Source organism: Symsagittifera roscoffensis, chromosome 6 (genome assembly GCF_963678635.1).
Source record: "Symsagittifera roscoffensis chromosome 6, txSymRosc1.1, whole genome shotgun sequence".
In the NCBI taxonomy this organism is placed as follows: Eukaryota; Metazoa; Xenacoelomorpha; order Acoela; family Convolutidae; genus Symsagittifera; species Symsagittifera roscoffensis.
The window spans coordinates 38,356,729-38,384,491 of NC_087067.1; the positions used below are offsets into that span (position 1 = coordinate 38,356,729).

At 40.1% G+C, this 27,763-nt stretch overlaps 1 protein-coding gene across 1 annotated transcript in view; it reads left to right on the plus strand.

Annotated features, from left to right (window-relative positions):
• The window catches only part of LOC134848472 (splicing factor 1-like), a 182,939-nt gene extending 156,543 nt beyond the window's left edge, over positions 1 to 26,396 (plus strand). The window contains exons 2-11 of the mRNA XM_063865938.1: positions 18,453 to 18,504; positions 18,796 to 18,975; positions 19,609 to 19,684; positions 20,314 to 20,466; positions 21,988 to 22,237; positions 22,532 to 22,668; positions 22,912 to 23,034; positions 24,519 to 24,669; positions 25,066 to 25,303; positions 26,019 to 26,396. Of these exons, the coding sequence (XP_063722008.1) occupies positions 18,462 to 18,504; positions 18,796 to 18,975; positions 19,609 to 19,684; positions 20,314 to 20,466; positions 21,988 to 22,237; positions 22,532 to 22,668; positions 22,912 to 23,034; positions 24,519 to 24,669; positions 25,066 to 25,303; positions 26,019 to 26,263 (1,596 nt within the window). The 5' untranslated portion in view covers positions 18,453 to 18,461 and the 3' untranslated portion in view covers positions 26,264 to 26,396. The remainder of the gene's footprint in view (positions 1 to 18,452; positions 18,505 to 18,795; positions 18,976 to 19,608; positions 19,685 to 20,313; positions 20,467 to 21,987; positions 22,238 to 22,531; positions 22,669 to 22,911; positions 23,035 to 24,518; positions 24,670 to 25,065; positions 25,304 to 26,018) is intronic.
• Positions 26,397 to 27,763: the final 1,367 nt, after the last annotated feature.

Consider the following 27,763-nt stretch of genomic DNA (forward strand, 5'->3'; position numbering starts at 1 on the left):
TAGTAACGTGTGGATCGCTAGCTCTGACAATTCCGATCCCGCGCTCGAGTTCCTGTCTGAATAGGTGTCAATTCTTGAATTCCTTGAGTTGTCATCGATGGAAAAGTCTGCCATGGAGCACGTTTCCTCCACGGGATCAGTTTTATGCGCTCTGCTCATCCATCTCAACTCCCCGGACAAAATATTATCCTCTAGGTCTTGTTCCTCACCTTAAACATTTCCCTCTACACCTGACTGCCCGGACAAACTTCCTTGTCCCGTGTGTTGTTGATCAACTCGCCTGTTCTCATCAACTTCCTTCTCCCGGACAAACTTTCATGCCCAAGTTTTTTTTAACTTCTTCGCCATTCTGATCCTGATCCTCAAAGGTGACGGTTTTTTTGCGTCCCTTTCACCTGTTCTTTTCGTTTGTTTGATGTACTTGTCAAGACGTTTCGGGGTTTCGAGGATACTAGTTGTTGAACTATTGTCCTACAATCCCTTCCATTTACCTTGTTTTGACGTCTTGATGGCTTAATCGTTATTTTCTCACTGACTGTTAACGATGCCATGGCTGCTGCCCACTCGGGGTCATCTCTAGTCTTTTCTCTATCCAACAATGCATCCAGCATCCACATCACTTGCAGAGTGACCTGCACCGTTTTTTCCAGCATCGAGAGGTTCATACGAGAGAGTTCCTGTTGGACCAGGTTTGAACGTAGCAACAGATCCAAAGGCACCGGGTCCTTCTTTGATAAGATCTTCAGTTCTGCTACTTTTTCCACCGGTAAATCGTGGTGTCCCGGAATCGGATGTCCAGACTTGTCCAATATTTCGTCAAGGGAAGCGCCTCGTAAGTTTCTTTATTCAAAAACGAGAACCCTTCCTTGATTCCCGCCTGATTGGCCTGCTTCTGTTCAATTCTTTCATAAAATTCAGTCTTCTTGCTGAGGCTGTCAGCATTCTGGTGTTTGTCACGCATCCTGTGCTCGATTACCAGGTGTGAGCCATCTAATCTGACTACCCATCGACCAATATAGCTCTGGTCCATCGAGTACGTCTTCAACCAGGAAAACGCTCTATTGTCCACGCGTAACTTGAAGGGAGCGCTCCCTAAGTATGCGCGGTACTTCTCCACGAAAGTGACCACTGGAATTTTTTCTGCCTTTGGTGCACCATTTTTCATTTCAGTGTCACTCAACACATCACTGCCATATGCAATGGGACGTAAGACTGTTCTCCTGTTCCTTTCCTCCTCCTGATGTAGTATTCCTGAGATGGCTACTACTGATGCATCTGTGTCAAGAACACACATGCCCTTCTCTGTAGGCATGCCTAGCACTGGCGCTTCGCACAGTTCCCGCTTTATGTTCTCGAAGGCAGCTTGAGCTTCTTCGTTCCATTCGAACTTCTTTCCTTTGTTGCGCATCAGTTTTTGCACCTTGGCTGCCTATCGTTTTATGAACTCACGGTAAAAATTGGCAAACCCTAGGAAGCTCATGAGTTGTGTATCAGTTCTGGCAACCTTTCATGTCAACACAGCCTCCACTGCTTCCGGGTCCGGCCTTACGCCATGCCTGTCCACCATTCTTCCCAGATACTTGATTGAATCCCTAAGGATTTCACATCTCGATGGCTTGCATTTCAAGCCTGCCCTTTTCATGCAACGAAAGACCTCATCGAGCCGATCAAGGTGATCTTCCAAGGTGGGTGTTTTTATGACCACGTCATCCACGTAACACATCACAAGGTTCCCGTATTTCTTCTTCACTCTGGTCAAAGCCTTTGAAAAGGGGCTGTGGCGTTGCACCAGCCAAAGGGCATCCTCTTCCTCTGGTACAACCCCAATTCACATGCGAATCCGGTCTTTTCTCTGTCCTTCTTCCGCAGAGGGACCTACCAGAAGGCAGAACCCAAGTCCAATGTGGTAAGGAACTTGACGTCGCCAAGTTTCGAGAGGCCTCGTCTTTTCGCGGTATCTGGTACGCATCTTCATTGTCACAGCGTTCAGGTAGAGAAGTCCCAACAGAACCTAAGCTGCCCTCTGCTTCTTGGCCATGACTACCCCGCAAGCCCAAGGCAATTTCGAGGGTTTTATTATGTCGTTTTAGAGCAAATTCTCAATTTCCGCTCGACACGCTTCCGACTTATGAGGCGTCATTCGCCTTGCGCCTTCTCTTTGAGAATTGGTGTATTCCTCGAATTCTTTTTCGTGTTCGACGAAGTTGCAACAACCAATGTCCGCCTTATTTTTGAGAATACGTCTGCATTCCGATTCAAAACCGCCCTTATTGATTCAAAATCTCCGTCACCTATTTTCCCTTTCAAGTGTTCTATCTCCGGCAAAACCGGTTTGTCGGATTCTAGTTCATATGGCGAGGAGCGTTCCGGAAAGATTGAGCAGCTCGACAAGCCGTCATCCGTTTCGGAGTCCATTGAAAACAGTTTTTTAATAGATTTAAATTCATCATTTCTCTTTAAAGTTTTATCTTTATCAGCATGATTCGGGCAGTCTTTCACGTTAAATCTCTTCAAGTTTTGTGTCTCCTCATAGTCGGTCTTCATCGGCAAAGCGTAACTAAATTTCTTTACACGCTGGATCGGAACCGTGGTGTCCAGTGTGTTCAACAACACACTGACACACAGCCCGTTTCGTGTTACTGAAAAACTCCGGCCTAAAATCACCGAGCTTTGACTATTTGGGTTGGGTACCAGACAGACTTGTTTATTATCACTTAATGAACCTAAATAACTCATCCTAAAAATTGCTATTACAGCTTGTCCCAGCTGTAACTTTACCTTTCTATCTAAAAAAATCGGTACCTTGTTTTCATCTGTTATTTTTCTATTAATTGGTTTCTTAACATCCTTCCGGTCCGGGTTTCTAATCCTTATTAGGCCGTTGTTCAAGTCAATCATCACATCGAAATTCCGGAAAAAATCACGGCCCAAGATGAACTGGTCTGAGTCATCTAAGTTCTCAACCAACAGGAAGCTCATCCAGAATTTGCGTCCTCCCATGTGAAGGACCGTTATTGGTGTCCTTCCGGCCACGTAGATTGCTCCACGGTTGGCGGCCGCCAATCTGAGGTTCGTTGGATTTAGATCTTCCATCGTGAAGCCCATTCTTTCCCAAGTCCCTATTGACATCACGCTTACCACTGCTCATGTATCCAGTAGTCCTATTACTTCAATTTTCTTCCCATTGGTGTCTAGCAGATGTGCAGTCACAACTGCCTCGTACCCTATGGGTACTGCATCTTGCTCCATTATGGCATCATGGCCAATTCTACGGACTTAAGTTCTTCCTGACCCAAATAGATCTGCGCCATTTGGTCACTATCTGTTGTGATGTAGGTCATAGTGTAGATACTTATCCCGTCAACGTTCAACATCACTTGATACGGTCCATAGACTTCCACGTAGCGCCCGTCGAGTTTCTTTGTTCGAGTGCCACCCGTTGTCAACAACGCTCGCACAGCCCTCGACTCAGTGTGTGGCTCTACCTATCTCTGATAATCTGCATATGTATCTAAATGCATCATAGTGAACTCTGACGGTTCACTTAGGTTCTGATCACCTGATGTCCCGCAACTGAAATTATTGACTGTATTCTGCTTCCTCGTGGCACTATGCCGAACGTCTGCCCAGAGATCACCTTTAGTTTCATGCACAAACTGCTTGGTGTTTTCGTTTCTTCGACTTCTGATGCCTCGAAGGCGTTTAGCCTTTCCTGAGTTTTCTCATTCTCTAAGTCGACCTTCACCTTTTGTTCGATCTCTTTCGTCACCAGCTCCTGCTGGACTCTGTTTAAAGCAACTCACACGACTGCCCTATAGTCGATCTTGAAGTCATCTGCCGCCGTCACTGGTTCAGGTTCACGCATTTCTTCAGTTACTGCCTGCATCTTTTTTAATGCCAGCTCTTGCGGTTTCTCCTTTCTGCGTGCCTTCGCTCCACTCAACAGGCAAGCCTTGCTGGCTTTCACACCCGATAACGCTTCCTCATGCTTTGGATGCTTGATGTCTGCCACAGCATCCCAAAATTGTGGACAATCCGATTTAAATTGACCTTCCAAGTTACAAAAGAAACACCTTGAGCCGAATTTTGCAATTACTCCTCTCATGAAATCTTCATGATTGACCTCTGACGCATCTTCATCCTGGAGGGTAAAGCCTATTGCCTTCAAGCCCTGTTGGTCCGTCGAACTGCGATTTGCACAAGAGCGTCTCTTGTCCATATCGTCCCTTGGTTTAAACCAGTTGTTATCTTGGTTTGCTGGTCCATTGTTAAAATTTCCGTAATTGTTTTTGTAATATCCAGATCTCGTTGGAGGCTTCAGTAAAAGATATTCTTTTGACTTGAGTCTCAACTCCTCTGGTGTTGGCGCATTGGTTGAAAGTGGTGAGGAATGTGTCGCTAGCATCGTTTGAAGCTAATTATTCTTCACACCATCGATGAATTTTGAGGCTACTCCCAGGTTCATCCTTCTGTTCGACTCATCTGGTTGGCTACGGCTTCTAAGCATCTCCAAATCGTCTAGAAACTTGTCTATTGTCTCGTCTTCACATTGCCTCCGTTTCTATAAGCGCATCAATGCTTGGTGTCCTTGAACCCCTGAGCCAAAACGATTTGACAAGATTTCAAAAAGATTTTCTCAGCAGTGTCCCGCTGGCCTTGCTTTTTGGCCATCACGCAGTTTAGGACTGTCCCTTCAGTTTATTGGTGACAACACTGCATTCTCGTCTTTCCGTCAAGTCCTCCTCTTCAAAATGCAGTTTCATTACCTCTATCCAGGTATCAATACAGCCATCATACTCATCCTTATAGCATCTTGGTTTCTTAAAAACCCATCTGGACTTTTCACTGCGTTCCTTGGTTCTAGATAACCTCGTTAGGAATGTTTCCAAGGACGTGTTCAGAGGTTCAAAGGCTGTTGCCATTGATGTCGCGTCCCTTGAATGCCCCGCTTGAGCATCAATGCCCCCTGATAGAGGCTCTGGATTTTCCCTCCTGTTCGAATAGCTGGAATGACTTCTTCCTTGATTCGCATGACTCCAGTTCCTGGAATCACATCTCCCAGACGCATATGTGTCTTGCGTCGGTCGTTCGTTTGAGGTCGGTCTATTGCCAGTCGAACTTTCTGTGATGTTTGGGCCCCGTTCCTTATTGTCCCCTGTGGCATAGCTGGATGAACTGCCCCTTCCTCTAGTGGATCCATACGTCCTTCTCCTATTGGGTTGTTCATTGATGTTCACTCTCGGCTCCCTGCCGGGTTCTCCTGAGTTTGGTTCCCCATTCTTCGATCCACTCCTGCTTCCTAGTACCCCATCCAACCTATCCATGATAGCCTGAGTTCGCCTCTCCATCATTGCGTCTATCTTCGCGTCAAGATTCCACGAGTCTGCTCTTGTTGAATTCTCAACTTCTCCATTTCATCTCTCAACCGTAACTCTCTCTGCTCAGCTTCCCTCGTCCTTCGCGACAAGTTCTCGGCCAAGTGTTCATCCGTTCTCTCCTTCAAACTTTTTGTCTGTTGCAGTTGATCTCTTCCCGCAGGTTTTCTCTCTCGAAGTGGACTGTCCTTTCTAGTTCACTCATTCTTAAGGACATCTGTTCATTCTCTTCTCCTATGCTGCCCACTATATTGGTCAAGGCTTCTTCGATTGATGCTCCGTTTTCCACTAATGGCGTCACAAGTGGTGGTCTCACTCTATCGGTTCCAGGTAGCTTGGTTCTCTTAATTCTCTGCCTCGACGTCTCTTCATGATCCCCTTCTGGATCCGCTGGTGGGTTACATAGTCCTGTGTTTCTGTTCTTCCCAGTTCGCATCTCCGAATTTTTCATGGTCACAAAGTCTCCCGACTGTCCTGATCCGTTTGTGGTCTTGCTTATTGTTCTGACTACACCAAATAGTTCCATGGAGCCAGTCTCTCTATCGGTGTATGCGGCATTCTCCTGAGTCGAACTATTGAGGCTGACTTGAGATCCGAATTCGTCTTGCTCTTCATTGTCCTCCTCTTTTTCCTGGGCTTCTATTTCATCGCCTGTACCCGTTCCCATGGTAAATGGAAAGAAGTTTCCCGAAGTGTTCTTCACTCTTTCTCCGTCACGCCATGCATCATGATGTTGTCTGTGGGTGATTTTGTGGTCGCCATATTTTCAGTAGAGATGTCGGACAGTTCCGACATCTCTTCTCGGTCTAGATTCCCTGTGGAAGTGGCAAAATCTTGGCCTTATTCTACCAAAGTAGATTCACTCGTCAGTTCTGTTTCCTCTCCCTTCCGGTCCATGTCTGTCCCCGTTATCTCTCATGGTAGGTTCCGGATGGACCTCAACTTCTAACATTACCTTTTGTCCTTCTGAGGACTTTTGACTCCTGCTTTCAACCATTCCGCCAGAAATTTTCTTCAATTTGTCGGTCCGGGTTCGCGCAATCTTTTCCACGAAAGGGTCGTTCATAGCTTTTCTTTGTTTCTCTGGTATGATTTTTCCAAGGGCTATCACTTAGCTTAGAGATCCCTGACTTGTCTAGACTCATCTTTGATTTATCACTTTTTTTACCTATACTCTCAATTCGATTGCTAGTGTCCTTATTGTTTGACTCCTGATAAAAATAACACAACACAAAAAATTCCAATATCTTCACCCAAATAGTGACCACTAATATTTTTATGTTATCACAGTACAGCGTATACACAAAATATTCACAATGATCGATTATTGGTTGTAAGGATATGAAGTTAGCACAGTCTGATGATATCAATATTTATAAAAGATAGTGTACTCATTACCCAATCAAGAACTGATATTTTTGGTTTAAACCCAAAATGAAGAAAAATAAAACATTTTCAATGAAAAAAGTATGTGTTTTGTACTGTAGTTAGTCGCAATACAATGGTCGAACTTGTCTTTAAAGAAGGAACTTTCCCTGTTCGGTGCCGCATTAAGCAGACAAAACTTGAAGGCAGTAATTTTCTCAAGTGGGCATCTATTGCACCCACCGAGTCCTGCGTTACCTATCTGCCTTCGGATTGCCCGAGCTAGACCTACTTAAATTCTCAAGGCAATCACTTTTCCAAAAAAAAAACGATTTGGATTTTAATCCACACAAATCAGTGACAAACTTTTATTCAACCTAGACTTGGTGTCGCGAATATCCGGGCTTAGACTTGTTTTGTTTTACTCTGATATTTTTAAAAGCCAAGTTACCAGTGCAGTCACTGGTATCTAGCCTGACGCCCAATAACTTCATATTTTTTACTAATTACTATTCTTTTGTGTACTTAAGTTTTGACAAAAACAGGACCCTTCCAGATTGGCAACAATAGGACCCTTCCGTATTGGCAAATTTGGGACCCTTCCGTATTGGCAAAATTGGAACCCTTCCGGATTGGCAAAAATAGGACCCTTCCGAATTGGTACAAATGGGACCCTTTCGGATTGGCAAAAACAGGAGCCTCTCGGATTAGCAAAACTGGACCCTTCTGGATTGGCAAAAAAAGGACTTTTCCGAATTGGGACCCCTCCGGGTTTGTAAAAACAGCTTTTCCAAGACTTTTAAAAATCTCACCCGAGACCCTCCCGGATACGTTCTCCGATGCTATTATGCTGTAGGAACTAACTAGGAAAGGTGTATTTTCCGTCCCTAGACCCTTCCGGATTGAAGCTAAGCCTCTTATTTTGCTATTCTACTCATCTGTTGAAGGGTCTTGTAATTAGCTTAGTTTCGATTCGACTATGGTATTCTGGGTTCCTTGGCCCTCCCTTTTTGTCTAAAACAGCGTACAATTGCCTTATTCAACAGTTACTATCAAAAAAATTTCACAAAACGTGAAGGGTCTACCTTCACAAATTAGAAACTTTGCTGAAAACAACCTTAAATATTCTTTCGCCTTATTTCGTCCTTATTTCCTTCAGGAAGGCTGGATACGCCGTCCCAACACCCTTCCTTTTTCTCGGGATTCGCGTTGTAACGATAATCTTCTTATTGTTCGTTTTTCTCCTCTGACTCTTCTCTGTCCTAGTTTTATGTTGTTCTCGTTGAAAATACTGTTGTGTTTTTGCCGTTTCAGTTGGTGCGAAATCTCGACGTTGTCTTCCTTTTTGAACGAATTCTTAAAAAATTAACATAGAACTTCAAATTAACCTTTCCGCGTTTGTCAAAATGAACGATTATGCCCTCTAACTTGTTAAAACCGTCAATCATCCCACTCCGATGTAACATTTTAGTTTCGAATTTCGGCTTTGCATTTTTGTACATTCTCGTCGAATGTCACATCGTTTTATTTTTTTAATCTTTGGAGTTTGCTTTTTCAGAAGGATAATGAACGTGTAGGCGCCTGCTAATAAGAGAGCCATTGAGGAGGGTGAGTGAAATTTGTGATGTTACCAAACCTATTATCACTATCAAATAAGGAAAAGGCTCTTTTCTAGTTTCGCTCACCTTGGTTAACCTATAACATTGAATTGTCAAAAATTTGAAACTTAAGGCGCCCTTTGAAGTTCAGGGTGCCCTAGATTTAGGAATCTTGTAGAAGGCTGCTATCAGAGTTCTCCGGAAGTATTTGGAAAAAAGCTCAAATAAGTATCATACGTCAGTTTGGATGTAAATCAAATGTTCACATCTGTAGGATTGTTTACACCGAGGTGTGTTTTTTTGAGCAATTAAACAAACAAAATTTTGATTCAATCGCCTTTTAGAAATCCTGTTCTAACCAAAACCAAAGAGGGCTGGATAACTTTTTCCTTGAAGTTAATTATTTTTGTTTTTTATAGCTTCTCAGAGGTTGCCGGATATATTGATGAATCGGCAAACGGCTTTTAAAATCTGTCGATTCACTAGCTGTCCTAACTCAAAATTTTCAAAGCAATTTTTTGTTTTGTAGCGTTTCGTTTTTTCAAAAATCAAGAAAATTCGGTTTTTGGTACCCAATTAGTTCCAACCACTTCTGAAATAAACTCAACCGGTTCTACCTATCATACTACTAGAGTTAGGATGTATCCTACTGAATTTGCGCTTTTTTCCGTTTCAAAAACTATCGATATCTAAAAAGTTGCCGTTTGAGGGGTAGGGTCAAAATATCGCTATTTTGACCCTTAAAACCGGTCTGCTTACTGTGTTTTTCACTGAAAAACGGTATAGGAGTATTAATATAGGTTGAATAAAAAGTAATACTAAAATCGATATATCCCTCCGGGTTTGTTCAATACCCGAATTAGGGTGCTTAACTCGGAAATTTGCAATTCGGTGAAGGTTCATTACAGTGCAGTCACTGTCGTCCCCTCACAGATTGAGATCTTAATTTTTGTACCAAAAGGGATACAAAACTTGTCAAGGATACCCAACGGTCGATTGTTGTTGTCCTTGAGCCCCTTCCTGTCGCTCCTTGCACTGCTTGCCGGATCAGTCTTCTTCAATAATCCCGAGAGCCTTCCGGATTGAGCGCAAATTAGCAATAACTTGCTTAAATACTCAAATAACCCAACAGTACAAGCACCAGAAACGGGCCACAAAATTGATCGTAACAATCCTGGCTGATATAAATGCCTGTAAAATCAAAATATCTAACAACAACAAACGGGAGTGTCGGATCACAACTCGTCTGGGGGGATGATTTCTACTGAATTGTTACTTTTCACTGTTTTTGGTTTTTCGGTTGATTTTCTATGTTTTTGGTTTGTTTTTGGGTACTATACTAATTTTTGTTTTGATTCCTGTTTATCTTGAAGTGTTTATTGTCACAAATCTCTCAGGAAACGACGGAACGGCCAATTTTTATGTTGTTCTCGTTGAAAATACTGTAGTGTTTTCGCCATTTCAGTTGGTGCGAAATCTCGACGTTGTCTTTTTTTGAACGTATTTTTAAAAATTAACATGAAACATCAAATTACTCTTTTTGCTTTCGTCAAAATGAACAATTAAGACCTCTAAGTTGTTAAAATCGTCAATCTTCCCACTCCGATATCACAATTTAGTTTCGAATTTCGGCTTCGGTTTTTGTACATTCTCGTCGAATTTCACATCGTTTTACTTTTTTGATCTTTGGAGTTTGTTTTTTCAGAAGGATAATGAACGTGTAGGCGCCTGCTAATAAGAGAGCCATTGAGGAGGGTGAGTGAAATTTGTGATGTTACCAAACCTATTATCACTATCAAATAAGGAAAAGGCTCTTTTCTAGTTTCGCTCACCTTGGTTAACCTATAACATTGAATTGTCAAAAATTTGAAACTTAAGGCGCCCTTTGAAGTTCAGGGTGCCCTAGATTTAGGAATCTTGTAGAAGGCTGCTATCAAAGAGGGCTGGATAACTTTTTCCTTGAAGTTAATTATTTTTGTTTTTTTTATAGCTTCTCAGAGGTTGCATGATATATTGATGAATATGCAAACGGATTTTAAAATCTGTCGATTGACCAGCTGTCCTAACTTTATTTTAGTGCGTTTTTTTCAAAAATCAACAAAACTCGGTTTTTGGTACTCAATTAGTTCCAACAATTTCTGAACTAAACTCAACCGGTTCTACCTATCATACTACTAGAGTTACGATGTATCTTACTAAATTTGCGTTTTTTTCCGTTTCAAAAATTATCGATATCTAAAAGTTGCCGTTTGAGGGGTAGGGTCAAAATATTGCTATTTTGACCCTTAAAACGGGTCTGCTTACTGTGTTTTTCACTGAAAAAAGGTATAGGAGTATTATTATAGGTTGAATAAATAGTAATACTAAAATTGATATATCCCTCCGGGTTTGTTCAATACCCGAATTAAGGTGCTTAACACGGAAATTCGCAATTCGGTGAAGGTTCATTACAGTGCAGTCACTGTCGATCCCCCCACAGATTGAGATCTTACTTTTTTGTACCAAAAGGGATGCAAAACTTGTCAAGGATACCCAACGGTCGAATGTTGTTGTCCTTGGCCCCTTCTTGTCGCTCCTTGCACTGCTTGCCGGATCACTCTTCTTCACTAATCCCGTGAGACTTCCAGATTGAGCGCAAATTAGCATTAACGTGCTTAAATACTCAAATAACCCTACAGTACAAGCACCAGAAACGGGCCACAAAATTGATCGTAACGATCCTGACTGATATAAATGCCTGTAGCATCAAAACATCTAACAACAACAATCGGGAGTGTCGGATCACATCTCGTCTGGGGGGATGATTTCTACTGAATTTATACTTTTCACTGTTTTTGGTTTTTCGGTTGATTTTTTATGTTTTTTGTTTCTTTTTAGGTACTATACTATATTTTGTTTGGTTTCCTGTTTATCTTTAAGTGTTTTTTGTCACAAACCTCTCAGGGAACGACGGAACGGCCAATCCCCCCTTCCTGATACGTGAATTTTCGGTCTTAACTAGGTTAAAAGCTATTCACTTCCAAACTACCCTTCCGACCCGGTGGTTAGGGACTTTTTCTCAGCATGCGGTCAGCGCGGAGTGCTTATCAACGGTTTTGCCGTTCATGATGTTCAAAAGAGTGAAACCCAGGAGCGCCATAAAAACATCTATGAAACATTCGACCGGAAGTTTCTATCGACAGAAAAAAAAGCTGGGTTCTGAAACGACTGGCTAGCGTCCAAAGACAGCTCTACATGCTTTTCACCGTCTCTGCCAAAGCCAGTTCTCTTGGGTGACTACTAACATCGGGTCGACAAAAAAAAGTAACCGTTTCCGGCTTCGAGCAGAAAGCTCTAAATAACTTAATTATATGCAAAAATAGTTAGCTCATGGCTGGGTCTCAGTATCCCCAGACCACGAGGTCAGTCCTAAAAACAGGGCTACATCTTATTTTTTATTTTCCTATTGTTTTTGTTCAGTAGATAAAAATCATCATCTCAATCGAAGATGGATCAACCCTTTCCCTTAATTAACTCCTAGCTTCTCATGATCTGAAAACCAAATTAGATGTTAGTAATTCAATTCAGGACATGTATAGTAAGCTAAAAATTTCTAAAATACTTTACTTCTAAAATTAAGTTGCTTAACACAGAAATTCGCAATTCGGTGAAGGTTCATTACAGTGCAGTCACTGTCGATCCCCCACAGATTGAGATCTTACTTTTGTACCAAAAGGAATACAAAACTTGTCAAGGATACCCAACGGTCGATTGTTGTTGTCCTTGAGCCCCTTCCTGTCGCTCTTTGCGCTGCTTGCCGAATCAGTCTTCTTCACTATTCCCGAGATCCTTCCGAATTGAGCGCAAATTAGCATTAACGTGCTTAAATACTCAAATAACCCTACAGTACAAGCACCAGAAACGGGCCACAAAATTGATCGTAACGATCCTGACTGATTTAAATGCCTGTAAAATCAAAATATCATCAACAACAAGCGGGAGTGTCGGATCACATCTCGTCTGGGGGGATGATTTCTACTGATTTATTCTTTTCACTGTTTTTGGTTTTTCGGTTGATTTTCTATGTTTTTTGTTTCTTTTTAGGTACTATACTATTTTTTGTTTGGTTTCCTGTTTATCTTTAAGTGTTTTTTGTAACAAACCTCTCAGGGAACGACGGAACGGCCAACCCCCCTTCCTGATACGTGAATTTTTGGTCTTAACTAGGTTAAAAGCTATTCACGTGAATCCGGAAGGCTTCCGCGGTCCAAACTACCCTTCCGACCCCGTGGTTAGGGACTTTTTCTCATTATGCGGTCAGCGCGGAGTGATTGTTAACGGTTCTGCCGTTCATGATGTTAAAAAAGAATGAAACCCAGGAGCGCCATAAAAACATCTATGAAACATTCGACCGGAAGTTTCTATCGACAGAAAAAAAAGCTGGGTTCTGAAACGACTGGCTAGCGTCCAAAGACAGCTCTACATGCTTTTCACCGTCTCTGCCAAAGCCAGTTCTCTTGGGTGACTACTAACATCGAGTCGACAAAAAAAAGTAATCGTTTCCGGCTTCGAGCAGAACGCTCTAAATAACTTAATTATATGCAAAAATAGTTAGCTCATGGCTGGGTCTCAGTATCCCCAGACCACGAGGTCACTCCTAAAAACAGGGCTACATCTTATTTTTTATTTTCCTATTGTTTTTGTTCAGTAGATAAAAATCATCATCTCCATCGAAGATGGATCAACCCTTTCCCTTACTTAACTCCTAGCTTCTCATGATCTGAAAACGAAATTAGATGTTAGTAATTCAATTCAGGACATGTATAGGAAGCTAAAAATTTCTAAAATACAGAGTTATAGTTTTCTCCCGAGACACCTCCGGATTCTGGACTCCAGGCAAATAACGTCCATATTTCCTTCAGGAAGGCTGGATACGCCGTACCAACACTCTTCCTTTTTCTCGGGATTCGCGTTGTAACGATTGTAGCGGCACAATCGTTACAACTCGGAATGGTTTTGGGTCACAATAATCTTCTTATTGTTCGTTTTTCTCCTCTGACTCTTCTCTGTCCAATTTTTATGTTGTTCTCGTTGAAAATACTGTTGTGTTTTTGCTGTTTCAATTGGTGCGAAATCTCGACGTTGTCTTTCTTTTTGAACGAATTTTTAAAAAATTTAACATAAAACTTCAAATTAACCTTTCCGCGTTTGTCAAAATGAACGATTATGCCCTCTAAATTGTTAAAACCGTCAATCATCCCACTCCGATGTAACAATTTAGTTTCGAATTTCGGCTTTGCATCTTCGTACATTCTCGTCGAATGTCACATCGTTTTACTTTTTTATTCTTTGGAGTTTGCTTTTTCAGAAGGATAATGAACGTACAAGCGCCTACTAATAAACGAGCCGCTGAGGAGGGTGAGTGACATTTGTGATGTTATTTAACCTATTATAAATATGAAACAAGGAAAAGTATCTTTTCCAGTTTCGCTGCCCTTGGTTAACCTATAACATTGAGTTGTCAAAAATTTGAAATTTAGGGCCCCTTTGAAGTTCGGGGTGCCCTAAGTTTAAGAATCCTGTAGGCTGCAGGATATATTGATGAATCGGCAAACGGGTTTCAAAATCTGTCGATTCACTAGCTGTCCTAACTCAAAATTTTCAAAACATTTTTTTATTTTGTAGCGTTTCATTTTTTCAAAAATCAAGAAAATTCGGTTTTTGGTACCTAATTAGTTTCAACCACTTCCGAACTAATCTCAACCAGTTCTACCTATCATACTACTAGAGTTTTGATGTATCTTTCTAATTTTGCGCTTTTTTCCGTTTCAAAAAATATCGATATCTCAAAAATCGCGGTTTGTGTGGGGGGGGGGGGGTCAACATATCGCTATTTTGACCCGAAAAACCGGTCTGCTTACTGTGTTTTTCAATGAAAAACGGTACAGGAGTATTTATAAAGGTTGAATAATTAGTAATAATGAAAATGATATAACCCTCCGGGTTTGTTCAGAAACCGAATTAAGTTGCTTAACACGGAAATTCGCAATTCGGTGAAGGTTCATTACAGTGCAGTCACTGTCGATCCCCCACAGATTGAGATCTTACTTTTGTACCAAAAGGAATACAAAACTTGTCAAGGATACCCAACGGTCGATTGTTGTTGTCCTTGAGCCCCTTCCTGTCGCTCTTTGCGCTGCTTGCCGAATCAGTCTTCTTCACTAATCCCGAGATCCTTCCGAATTGAGCGCAAATTAGCATTAACGTGCTTAAATACTCAAATAACCCTAGAGTACAAGCACCAGAAACGGGCCACAAAATTGATCGTAACAATCCTGACTGATTTAAATGCCTGTAAAATCAAAATATCATCAACAACAAGCGGGAGTGTCGGATCACATCTCGTCTGGGGGGATGATTTCTACTGATTTATTCTTTTCACTGTTTTTGGTTTTTCGGTTGATTTTCTATGTTTTTTGTTTCTTTTTAGGTACTATACTATTTTTTGTTTGGTTTCCTGTTTATCTTTAAGTGTTTTTTGTCACAAACCTCTCAGGGAACGACGGAACGGCCAACCCCCCTTCCTGATACGTGAATTTTTGGTCTTAACTAGGTTAAAAGCTATTCACGTGAATCCGGAAGGCTTCCGCGGTCCAAACTACCCTTCCGACCCCGTGGTTAGGGACTTTTTCTCATTATGCGGTCAGCGCGGAGTGATTGTTAACGGTTCTGCCGTTCATGATGTTAAAAAAGAATGAAACCCAGGAGCGCCATAAAAACATCTATGAAACATTCGACCGGAAGTTTCTATCGACAGAAAAAAAAGCTGGGTTCTGAAACGACTGGCTAGCGTCCAAAGACAGCTCTACATGCTTTTCACCGTCTCTGCCAAAGCCAGTTCTCTTGGGTGACTACTAACATCGAGTCGACAAAAAAAAGTAACCGTTTCCGGCTTCGAGCAGAACGCTCTAAATAATTAATTATATGCAAAAATAGTTAGCTCATGGCTGGGTCTCAGTATCCCCAGACCACGAGGTCACTCCTAAAAACAGGGCTACATCTTATTTTTTATTTTCCTATTGTTTTTGTTCAGTAGATAAAAATCATCATCTCCATCGAAGATGGATCAACCCTTTCCCTTACTTAACTCCTAGCTTCTCATGATCTGAAAACGAAATTAGATGTTAGTAATTCAATTCAGGACATGTATAGGAAGCTAAAAATTTCTAAAATACAGAGTTATAGTTTTCTCCCGAGACACCTCCGGATTCTGGACTCCAGGGAAATAACGTCCATATTTCCTTCAGGAAGGCTGGATACGCCGTACCAACACTCTTCCTTTTTCTCGGGATTCGCGTTGTAACGATTGTAGCGGCACAATCGTTACAACTCGGAATGGTTTTGGGTCACAATAATCTTCCTATTGTTCGTTTTTCTCCTCTGACTCTTCTCTGTCCAATTTTTATGTTGTTCTCGTTGAAAATACTGTTGTGTTTTTGCTGTTTCAATTGGTGCGAAATCTCGACGTTGTCTTTCTTTTTGAACGAATTTTTAAAAAAATTAACATAAAACTTCAAATTAACCTTTCCGCGTTTGTCAAAATGAACGATTATGCCCTCTAAATTGTTAAAACCGTCAATCATCCCACTCCGATGTAACAATTTAGTTTCGAATTTCGGCTTTGCATCTTCGTACATTCTCGTCGAATGTCACATCGTTTTACTTTTTTATTCTTTGGAGTTTGCTTTTTCAGAAGGATAATGAACGTACAAGCGCCTACTAATAAACGAGCCGCTGAGGAGGGTGAGTGACATTTGTGATGTTATTTAACCTATTATAAATATGAAACAAGGAAAAGTATCTTTTCCAGTTTCGCTGCCCTTGGTTAACCTATAACATTGAGTTGTCAAAAATTTGAAATTTAGGGCCCTTTTGAAGTTCGGGGTGCCCTAAGTTTAAGAATCCTGTAGGCTGCAGGATATATTGATGAATCGGCAAACGGGTTTCAAAATCTGTCGATTCACTAGCTGTCCTAACTCAAAATTTTCAAAACATTTTTTTATTTTGTAGCGTTTCATTTTTTCAAAAATCAAGAAAGTTCGGTTTTTGGTACCTAATTAGTTTCAACCACTTCCGAACTAATCTCAACCAGTTCTACCTATCATACTACTAGAGTTTTGATGTATCTTTCTAATTTTGCGCTTTTTTCCGTTTCAAAAAATATCGATATCTCAAAAATCGCGGTTTGTGTGTGGGGGGGGGGGGGGGGGGGTCAACATATCGCTATTTTGACCCGAAAAACCGGTCTGCTTACTGTGTTTTTCAATGAAAAACGGTACAGGAGTATTTATAAAGGTTGAATAATTAGTAATAATGAAAATGATATAACCCTCCGGGTTTGTTCAGAAACCGAATTAAGTTGCTTAACACGGAAATTCGCAATTCGGTGAAGGTTCATTACAGTGCAGTCACTGTCGATCCCCCACAGATTGAGATCTTACTTTTGTACCAAAAGGAATACAAAACTTGTCAAGGATACCCAACGGTCGATTGTTGTTGTCCTTGAGCCCCTTCCTGTCGCTCTTTGCGCTGCTTGCCGAATCAGTCTTCTTCACTAATCCCGAGATCCTTCCGAATTGAGCGCAAATTAGCATTAACGTGCTTAAATACTCAAATAACCCTACAGTACAAGCACCAGAAACGGGCCACAAAATTGATCGTAACGATCCTGACTGATTTATATGCCTGTAAAATCAAAATATCATCAACAACATCGGATCACATCTCGTCTGGGGGGATGATTTCTACTGAATTTATACTTTTCACTGTTTTTGGTTTTTCGGTTGATTTTCTATGTTTTTTGTTTCTTTTTAGGTACTATACTATTTTTTGTTTGGTTTCCTGTTTATCTTTATGTGTTTTTTGTCACAAACCTCTCAGGGAACGACGGAACGGTCAACCCCCCTTCCTGATACGTGAATTTTTGGTCTTAACTAGGTTAAAAGCTATTCACGTGAATCCGGAAGGCTTCCGCGGACCAAACTACCCTTCCGACCCGGTGGTTAGGGACTTTTTCTCATTATGCGGTCAGCGCGGAGTGATTGTTAACGGTTCTGCCGTTCTTGATGTTAAAAAAGAATGAAACCCAGGAGCGCGATAAAAACATCTATGAAACATTCGACCGGAAGTCTCTATCGACAGAAAAAAAAGCTGGGTTCTGAAACGGCTGGCTAGCGTCCAAAGACAGCTCTACATGCTTTTCACCGTCTCTACCAAAGCCAATTCTTTTGGGTGACTACTAACATCGGGTCGACAAAAAAAAGTAACCGTTTCCGGCTTCGATCAGAACGCTCTAAATAACTTAATTATATGCTAAAATAGTTAGCTCATGGCTGGGTCTCAGTATCCCCAGACCACGAGGTCACTCCTAAAAGCAGGGCTACATCTTATTTTTTATTTTACTATTGTTTTTGTTCAGTAGATAAAAATCATCATCTCCATCGAAGATGGATCAACCCTTTCCCTTACTTAACTCCTAGCTTCTCATGATCTGAAAACGAAATTAGATGTTAGTAATTCAATTCAGGACATATATAGGAAGCTAAAAATTTCTAAAATACAGAGTTATAGTTTTCTCCCGAAACACCTCCGGATTCTGGACTCCAGGGAAATAACGTCCATATTTCCTTCAGGAAGGCTGGATACGCCGTACCAACACTCTTCCTTTTTCTCGGGATTCGCGTTGTAACGATTGTAGCGGCACAATCGTTACAACTCGGAATGGTTTTGGGTCACAATAATCTTCTTATTGTTCGTTTTTCTCCTCTGACTCTTCTCTGTCCAATTTTTATGTTGTTCTCGTTGAAAATACTGTTGTGTTTTTGCCGTTTCAATTGGTGCGAAATCTCGACGTTGTCTTTCTTTTTGAACGAATTTTTAAAAAATTAACATAAAACTTCAAATTAACCTTTCCGCGTTTGTCAAAATGAACGATTATGCCCTCTAAATTGTTAAAACCGTCAATCATCCCACTCCGATGTAACAATTTAGTTTCGAATTTCGGCTTTGCATTTTCGTACATTCTCGTCGAATGTCACATCGTTTTACTTTTTTAATCTTTGGAGTTTGCTTTTTCAGAAGGATAATGAACGTACAAGCGCCTGCTAATAAACGAGCCGCTGAGGAGGGTGAGTGACATTTGTGATGTTACTTAACCTATTATAAATATGAAACAAGGAAAAGGCTCCCCAGTTTCGCTCCCCAGTTTCGCTCCCCTTGGTTAACCTATAACATCGAGTTGTCAAAAATTTGAAATTTAGGGCGCCCTTTGAAGTTCAGGTTGCCCTAGATTTAGGAATCTTGTAGAAGGCTGCTATCAGAGTTCTCCGGAAGTATTTGGAAAAAAGCTCTGTTCTAGCCAAAACCAAAGAGGGCTGGATAACTTTTTCCTTGCTGTTAATTATTTTCGTTATTTTTAGCTGCTCAGAGGTTGCAGGATATATTGATGAAAAAATCGAGTAGCAGTAGCAGCAGTAGCTACGTTGCAAGGAGAAAGAAGTCAAGATGGAGCAATGAAGATGAATTGAAGACAGTGATTCCTGGTCTTTCCACGATTATGCCTACTGGGCTTAGTAAAGACCAACAAGAGGCTTATTTAAGTAAGTTTTAAAATTATATGTTCACATTTTTAAGTTTTGTAGGATCTTGGAGAAACGAAGACTAGCTCAAACTTTGTGAAACGGTAAAGCAGCAATATTTTAACGAACTATAGGTTGTTTCTTATAGGGTTTGTATGCTATCTCAATATATTTTCAAAAAAGTATCGGACCAATAATCAAGTTATTAATACATTTTTAACGTTTTATTTGTACTATGATTACCTGTTTGCGTATCGTTTTAGGCTATTTTGACTTAATCTGCGACTGTTGTATTCCAGGACTCCCAGATAATTTTATATGGTATTAAAGAGGTATTAAAAGTAAGAACCAAGGATTTTGCCACTTTTCACTGCAGGGGGATACACCTGTGCTAGATGGAATAGTCTGCGTTTCGTTTTTATGCCAAATCTTTTGCAAGAGATGGAGTTTTATTTGAATGGTTCATTTATTTTTATGTTATCGAACTTCAATAGTTAGTTTTTGAACGTTTTCCCAGATATTTGAGCTGTTTTTGACATTTCAAAGTAATTTTTGGCGAGCTTTTATTCAAATTCAGGAACGGTTTAAAGGAAAAACAGGTAAAATATTAAAGCGGTTGGCTGGGCTGATAATGTGTTAACCTGTGAATTTTAGTTCAGCTGCAAATAGAAGACGTAAGCCGAAAATTGAGATCTGGAGATCTCGGAATTGCACCAAATCCAGCCGACAGGTCTGCCCGTCACGCGCCCTTCATTGGTTTTAACCATCTCTTGTTTAGCTCAGACCAAACTCCTCACACTAGCAGTGCCAGGACTGGAGGAAGGAATCAGTCGTATAACATTGAGACACCAACAATCTAATTTCTCTTTTTCAGCATTTTGAAAGACTTGTCTATTTGGTTTGATTTAAGTTTTCAGTTTTAGCACTGTTTCGCATTTCTCCCTTACACGCAATGGAAATTAATAATCTTTAAATATGTTTTAGGTATCAATAAATCTAATATAACACGAAGAAAACTCGTTATTATTTTCAGATGATTGCAGACCTATTTTTTTAGCGGAGTTGGGATGTCAACATATCGAGAAAAAACTTTATTCCAGCTTGTACGATTCTGGAAAAAAATTTGATTCTAATTTTGAATAGTATTTCAGTGCTCTTCCCAAATCAGGGTTCTTGATTTAGCTATTTTTTTTACAAATCCGGAAAAAACTTTCGATTCTAATTTTGAATAGTATGTTAATGCTCTTCCCAAATCAGAATTCTCGATTTAGCTAACTTGTCATAATAGAAAACACAATAGAGCGTGTTTAATATTCATAAAATGAACACCTTTGGAGATCATAATAGGAGTTTATTTAGATCGCCCTCACCTGAGCCGACCTATGACAACCAGGGCAAGAGACTGAACACTAGAGAGTACAGGACTAGGAAGAAGCTTGAAGAACAGAGACATGAGCTGGTGATGAAGATGAAGAAACTGAATGAGAGCTACGTGCCACCTTGCGATTACAAGTCAGTTCATATTTTAGACAACAGTTCTTGGCTTATTTTCGCAATCAATTTTTTCCATTTTTTAGCGATGGAGGTCGTCGATTTTTTTGAAGCCTGAATTTGATTTCTTACCGTCTTAGGTTTTCAAATTCCTCAGAATATAATGGTGATTTGCAGGGGTGGACTAAGGGCATCCATCGCCCCCACCCACTCGGGGATTCGACCCCCTACCGACCCAAAGGGTCACCTCTTTGTACTATTTTGAGACATGCATTTTTGGTGACGGACACTAAAAATGTTCCGAAGGTGCCTTCGGCGTCAATATAAACTAATTTTGAGGGGGAGTGGGCGCCGAAAAAACGCAGGTTTTTGGTCCAAAGTTTTCTGGTCAAAATGCCTTTTTGGGCCTGTTTCAAAATTTCTATAGTGATTTGGAAAGCTTAGGAATCAATTTGGAGTCGACTTAAAAAAAGGTCGACAAAATTTTCGAAATTTTTTAAAGATAACAGGCCCCCCACCCCCTCGAGACAATGAAAATCCTAGATTCGTTCCTGGTGTTAAACCTATAAGTGTCAAAAATATATATCCAAATTATTAAACCTATTAAGTGTCAATAATCTACTTCCTGAAAAAAGTGGGTTTGTCCAAAAATACAAATTTTTTGATTGTGCATAAGTTTAAGAATAATTACCTACACGTACTTAGCAACAGTGATCTTGTACACGGAATATTTCTATAAATTTGTCCCATAAAAAGAACAGATTGAATTTTTTGATTAAATGCTATCAGAAACTGATTTGAAATTGAGAATCTATCCTAAAAGATATGACTGTCTTCTTCTTAATTTTCGAGAATTTTTACATTGACTTTCTCTTGACTTTCTCTCGCGTCATTTCATCGCAGCAGCTATTTTTGAATCAGATATGAGCTACATTTCTTTGAGACTAGCTTTTGAACCTGAATAGCTTGGTTAACTCTTCGGAGTCCTTCTTCTTCGTGACTTCAATTATAAACTACCTCGAGGTTTCAGTGTCCAAGTCCTTTCGCTGTTAAACATGTTCTGACATATCTTCATCTTGATCCTGTTGTTGTTGATGGCAGCCATCATAAAAAGAGAGAAAGAATTTATTTCAAGCTTTATACAACCCAAATCAAATATTATACAACGTCGTCAAACATTATTAAGAATCAAAATGACATAGGAGAGGATAGACCAAGGGCAAAATAAATACTTACTGAGAGTCTGCCCCTTGAAAATAAAGTTTATAAATACTTCTTGATTTTAAATATAGTAAATTGTTTTTGAATCTTATTATTTAGGTGAAGGAAATTTCTTATATTTAACAGCATATCAATGTTAACTAAAGGCTGCGCTATGTAAACGTCTCACCATGAATTAAGCTTGTTTGAATGTTTTTGATTTTAAAAAAAGAGAATTAAAACAATTTTCTTGTTTTTTTTGAAAAATACTTAATTTCAATCAATCTTAAATCTAAACTTGCTGTTCCTATCAGTTAAAACAACTAAAATTGCTTATTTTAGAGCGCCGATTGTGAAGTTCAACGAGCGAGTGGAAATACCGACTGATAGACCCGACATCAATTTCGTCGGTCTCCTGATCGGACCCCGAGGTAACACCTTGAAAAAACTGGAACAGGACTCGGGCACCCGGATTATGATTAGAGGAAAGGGATCTGCCAAAGATGGAACTAAGCAGTTTGGTAGGAAGGAAATGTATCCGGGAGAGGACGAGCCATTGCATGCATGGATCACGGGAGCCACACAAGAAAATGTGAGCGAATTCGAGTAGTAATGTGAACGAAATCCAGGGATAAAAAAATAACGAAAAATCAGTTCTTACAAAACGGCGTCATCGAAAAGCAATTTTATAAAGCGATGTCCCTACTCTGATTAAACCAGTGTTCCTGAGTAGTTCTCGAAAATCGAATTTTTGACATGAAGTACATTTTTAATGGAGTGCTCTAATAATCAAATAAGACCTATAAATTGATGAAAATTTTGAATGTTCAAATTTTCTTTTAAAACTGAATGGAAGTAATTGAAATGATGCTCTTTGTTTGTGAAGTGCAAAAGTGCGGCAGAGGCCATCACCAAAATAATCGAGGAGGGTCTCACTCAACCGGACTCGGAAAACCAGTTGAGGAGGGACCAGCTGATGGAACTGGCTCAGCTTAATGGGACGATAAGAGACATGGGACTCAGGTTTGCGTTTTTCTCATGGCAATTAGGAGAGGGTTGGGTTTCCTCTTGGCAGTAATTTAAACCGAAAACCAAATTAACTTAAAATAAAACCAATTTCTATAGCACGATACAAAAGAAGCAAAGGTAAAATTTGTTTATAAGATAACGAGCATGGTATATTGATAGTATTACAGATATTTTAAAATTGACTTAAACAAATTCTGCACGTTTCTTCATTAGCATCTTGACTTGGTATTGTTTTAGGTGTGCGAACTGTGGTTCGTATGAGCATAGAACGTGGAACTGTCACGAGAGGCAAAATGTGACTCATAATATCTTCTGTCAGAGGTGTGGGGGAGCAGGGCACATTTCAAAAGACTGCAGAGCGTGAGTTATTATGAAGGACGTCTTTGCTTCAATATATGAAAATAAATGCCAGCGAATGAATTGACGCAAAATAATTTCCTGAACTAGCTGAAGCAGCAATAGTTTTCGCCGAAAATCAATATAATTCTCAGTGTCAAAAACAAAGTTTCCAAAAACTACTAGAAAGCTTTTTCAGTCTGATTGTATCGAAAGTTTTTATAATGGCGAAATCTGAATGATTGCTTTTATTCGTTGCAACTGGATGATGCTCATTACTGGCTTCTACGCATGCAAGCTAGCGAATCGTAGTGGAATAGTATGAATCTACTTTTTTCCTAGCAAAATTCCAAGTAAAAATGATCATGTGGTAGTCACGCTTTGTAGCATTGGAAATTTCATAGCTCTGAGTTCTTGGTGGATAGTGTTTGCGGATCATTCAGCGACCGTGGCACAGATGGAAGGACGTAAAGAGTCATAATCTACTGGGCTTAGGTTCAATGCATTGTTCAGACATTATTGACGTCTTGCAGTTCGCTTGTTTTGTTTCGATAGAAGTCAGAAAATTTGCTTATTTTTGTTTTTTTATTTTTTTATGCATTCAGTTGAGATTGATTTTTAATTTCTTTTTGAGTTCAATTTATTTTTTGCCAACCGACGAGGCTCTCCGCGTAAGAAAAGGAATTGACACCAAAAAACGTGAGTGGCTTTTTTAGTTTTAATGATAAGATCTCCCAGCGGAATAAAAACGTCTCCTTTTTATCCTGTTGTCTCAAATTGGGTCGACGCGAACAAGTGTCAAGTATTTTTTTCGTGCTTGGGTTCATCGACACTTTTTGAACTGTCGAAACCGTTTTCCTTTTTTATGCGATTGAGTTTTGATCGGTCTTAATTGTTTCGTCTTTATTTTATCGGCTTAGTGACCTTATTTCGTAAAGGAAATAAAATTTCACGCTTTCATCCAGAAGCACCCAAAAGGCTTAAAACTTAAGACTTCCAGAACTTAATAGCCCAAAGTGTATGATGACAACAATTAAGTTTATTTTGGTTTCATGACGGCCCAGATTTCGTCAGCTTAGTAGCCGCTCGATGAATGTTTCTGAATTTTTCTCACGTCGGCGAATGTATTGGACGTGTTTTTTCTCAAATTGAACATCATTCGAGACAAATTATGAAATTTCTGTAAGTTTTGCATTTTTCCTCCATTAGTGGTTACATTTGCTGTCTGTTAATTTGCAATGCCATATGTTTGTGTTATTGCATGGGATGCGAAGTTCCGATCCACCTCAGTGTTTCAGTATTCAAACTGTATGAACGATTCTTACGGTACGAAGCTATTTCTTGCTGTTTTTTCTGCTAATTTTTTTTTCTTGTTTTTATAAAAATTCAGTAGTTGTTTTCATAAGGATTCATTTACGTGCTTTATTAACTTTTGTGAATATGAAAGACTTCCTTGTCTCCTTTACGATGCATAAAAGGGTAAAACATATGAAATTTTTTTTTAACAGAGATCTGTCGGCGATGCCTCCTGGGAGTGAAGCGATAGTACCTGTGAGGGACAAGGTGAAGATGGACAGCGAGTACTTGTCACTCATGGAGGAACTGGGAGAGTCCACTCCGAAACCAGTGGGCGCAGACATAAACACCAGCAATATCAAGGTTCGAACATGTCCTGAAAAGCTTGCTTATGATTAAGCTCCTGTAATAAACAAGTTTGAAGAGGTGAGAAACGGTGAGTTATAACGCTTCTGAACACTGGAAAAAGTAAAGAAAGTTATGTTGTGGAAAAAGTAAGGAAAACATTTAAGCATTTATTTCAAATTTAAGGACAACTCACATTTCGTGTAATTACATTTCGTATATATTGTTTTATAGGCAGTCCCAATATCTAGTTCGTACAAAAGCTCAATGATTTATAAATTCCTACCCAAAAAGTGCGCTAACAATATACAGAGAAAGAAAGAGATTCGAAAATAGGAGTAATTGTAATTATATTGACTAATTTGTCAAATGAGGACTCAATTTCGGCGCATTCATTGCTTTCCACTTTTTCAGCAAGAGAACCCTCCCCCACCAAGTGGTCCTAGACCAGGTGGATACAGACCAGGAGCACCCCCTCACCCAAGTGCATGGGGACCACCTCCTCCCCCAGGTATGGGAGGACCGCCACCCCCGGGATTCCGAGGACCACCACCTCCAGGTGCGTGGGGACCCCCACCTCCTCCTGGACCATACGGTCATGGTCCACCACCAGGACCGCCGCCCCCTGGATACATGGGACCACCACCTCCAGGTATAATATAGAAGTACCCCGTATGTTTACACAAGCATAGCTTGTGTTATAGTGTGAACTTTCTTTTTTTTCCAACCTAAGTCGCAAATATTGTTGCGACAAAATGTGTTCATTTTGAAAGTGATCATTTTGATCCAGCTATTAAGTAAAGCCAATGCTAAGGATTTTAAAACAGACTACTATATTACAAATAGGACTTTAGCTTCAAGGCATCATGGATATGTAGCGTAGAGGTAGGGAAGGAGACCAGCAGCAAAATAAAAGGATTCGAACCTGGGTAGGGTCGGATGTTTTAAATGAATTTTTTCGTAAACTAGTTAAAAAGCGTCCGCTCTATAAATTGAGGCATGTTAGTTGGTAAATTTCTTTTTTTTTTCAAAATGACTGGTACTGATAATGCGTCATAATTGGTTTGCGTCACTTAGCAATTATGTAGACTCATAATTGGCGAGCGTCACTTATGAAATTTGGTAGACTCAAAGTTTTACTCTTCAGTTTTTCCCAGTAGCGTTATCGGTCATATTTTTGCTTTAGTATGCGAAGTGCAATTTCGCCTCTGTGTGGAGTATCCAATTGCCTTTTCCTAATAAAAAGCTATTTTATGGCTCAGAAGTATCTTCATTAAAAGTTCTGAGATTAGTTATACTGAAATTTTATGATAAATTTAAACTATTGACGAAAATGTTAAAATTTGGTGAAACTTATGAATGCTTAGGTCCTCCGCATGGATACGGATACCCACCACCAGGACCCCCTTACGGAGGACCACATCACATGGGGGGACCTCCTCCACCACATGGAGTGATGCCCCCAGCGAACGGAGCCCCGCCTAGAGGACATTGGGGACCACCTCCCATGAACAACGGCATGGCTCCCCCACCACCTCCACCGATGGGAGGAGGGGGACATCATCATCAGAACCCCTACGGAGCACCACCGCCTCCCCCGCCACCGAGATAAAAAGAAAAGAAACTCGTAGTTTGGATGGAATTTTATGTATAGACTATTTTTACATGTGACTGAACCGATATGTATTCACTTGTTTGCTGAGTTTTGATATTGTATGTGCATCAAATTAAACTTCGTATTGTTCTTTTGGATTGTTGTTGTTGTTGTTGTTGTTGTGAATTTTCAGTAGGATACTGATGGGATGATATCCCCAAAGTTCTCAAAATTTTGTCCAGTTATTTCGGCACATGTTGCAGTCACAGAAGAGGACCCATGTGCACTTGTTTTGTTCTGAGAATTGATCGTCGAAAAACTTCCACATCGTCTGTATCAATCTTCGCTTTAAGCCTCGCATTTCTCGAAATTCAATTTTCTGATTTAGTCGGTTTATTAGACGGCACGTCCTGAATGTAAACTCTCCTCTAGCTTTTTCAGTTCTGGTCTTGTTTAGGTTGAACATTTCTTTCGTTCTTCCTGGATTTTCAATTTTTGCTGGGAGCATAATGTGATCGTTTTCTTCATGCATGAATTTCGCCATCATCAGTAACTCGTTCAGCTGGAGAAACAACGCAAGAGGCAGGATGTTTAACAATCTCAGCTGCTCTGTATAGTCAGAATCGTTTCCCGTGATCCATTTTAAGACTTTCTTTTGGAACCTTTCTAATCTCCCTAAGTCGCTTCTCGAGATATTGCAAATAATTAGACCATACGTTAGAACAGGAAGTATTAAGGATTTGTACAGACCAAGTTTTATGCGCATTTTGACTTTGAATTCTAAGTTTCTGCGGATGCAATAGAACGTTTTATTCGCTTTCGACATTCTTGAGTCAATATGGGTTGTCCATGTTAGATGTTTGGACACATGTATTCCTAGATCCTTTATCACATTCGAGCTTTCCACTGCTGTTTCACAAAGAATGAATTCGTGTTGATTTCCTCTAAATTCGACTTTAAAACATTTGTCCAGTGCCAGACTCATCTTGTTTTTGTCTACCCAGTTTTCAACGCTTTTTAGGTCCTGCTGGATGTCCTTTGTGTCTACATTCACTGCTAGTAATTTTAGGTCGTCTGCAAAGATAAATGGGTCACTAAATTTCAATACTTCAGGAAGATCATTTATGAAGATACAGAAAAATAATGGACCAATCAACGATCCTTGTGGTACGCCACTCGTAATTTCTAAAGTTTCTGATGAGAAATTGTCGGCACGAACAAATTGTTTCCTGTTGCTGAGATAGTCTGCGATTATTTCAAGGAAACAGCCTCCAACTCCAATGTTGCTCATTTTCTTTAGTAGTTCATAATGTGGGACTTTGTCGAATGCCTTAGAGAAGTCGGTATAGAATGCGATCACATGGTTTTCAGCGTTCTTGTCAATAGCTTCGTAGATTTCTTTCAAGAAAGATAACATGTTTGTAACAACTGAACGGTTTTTAACAAAACCGTGCTGACTTCTTGTGAGAAATTTAATGAAATGGTCATACAACGCTGGATACATGCATTTTTCCAGGA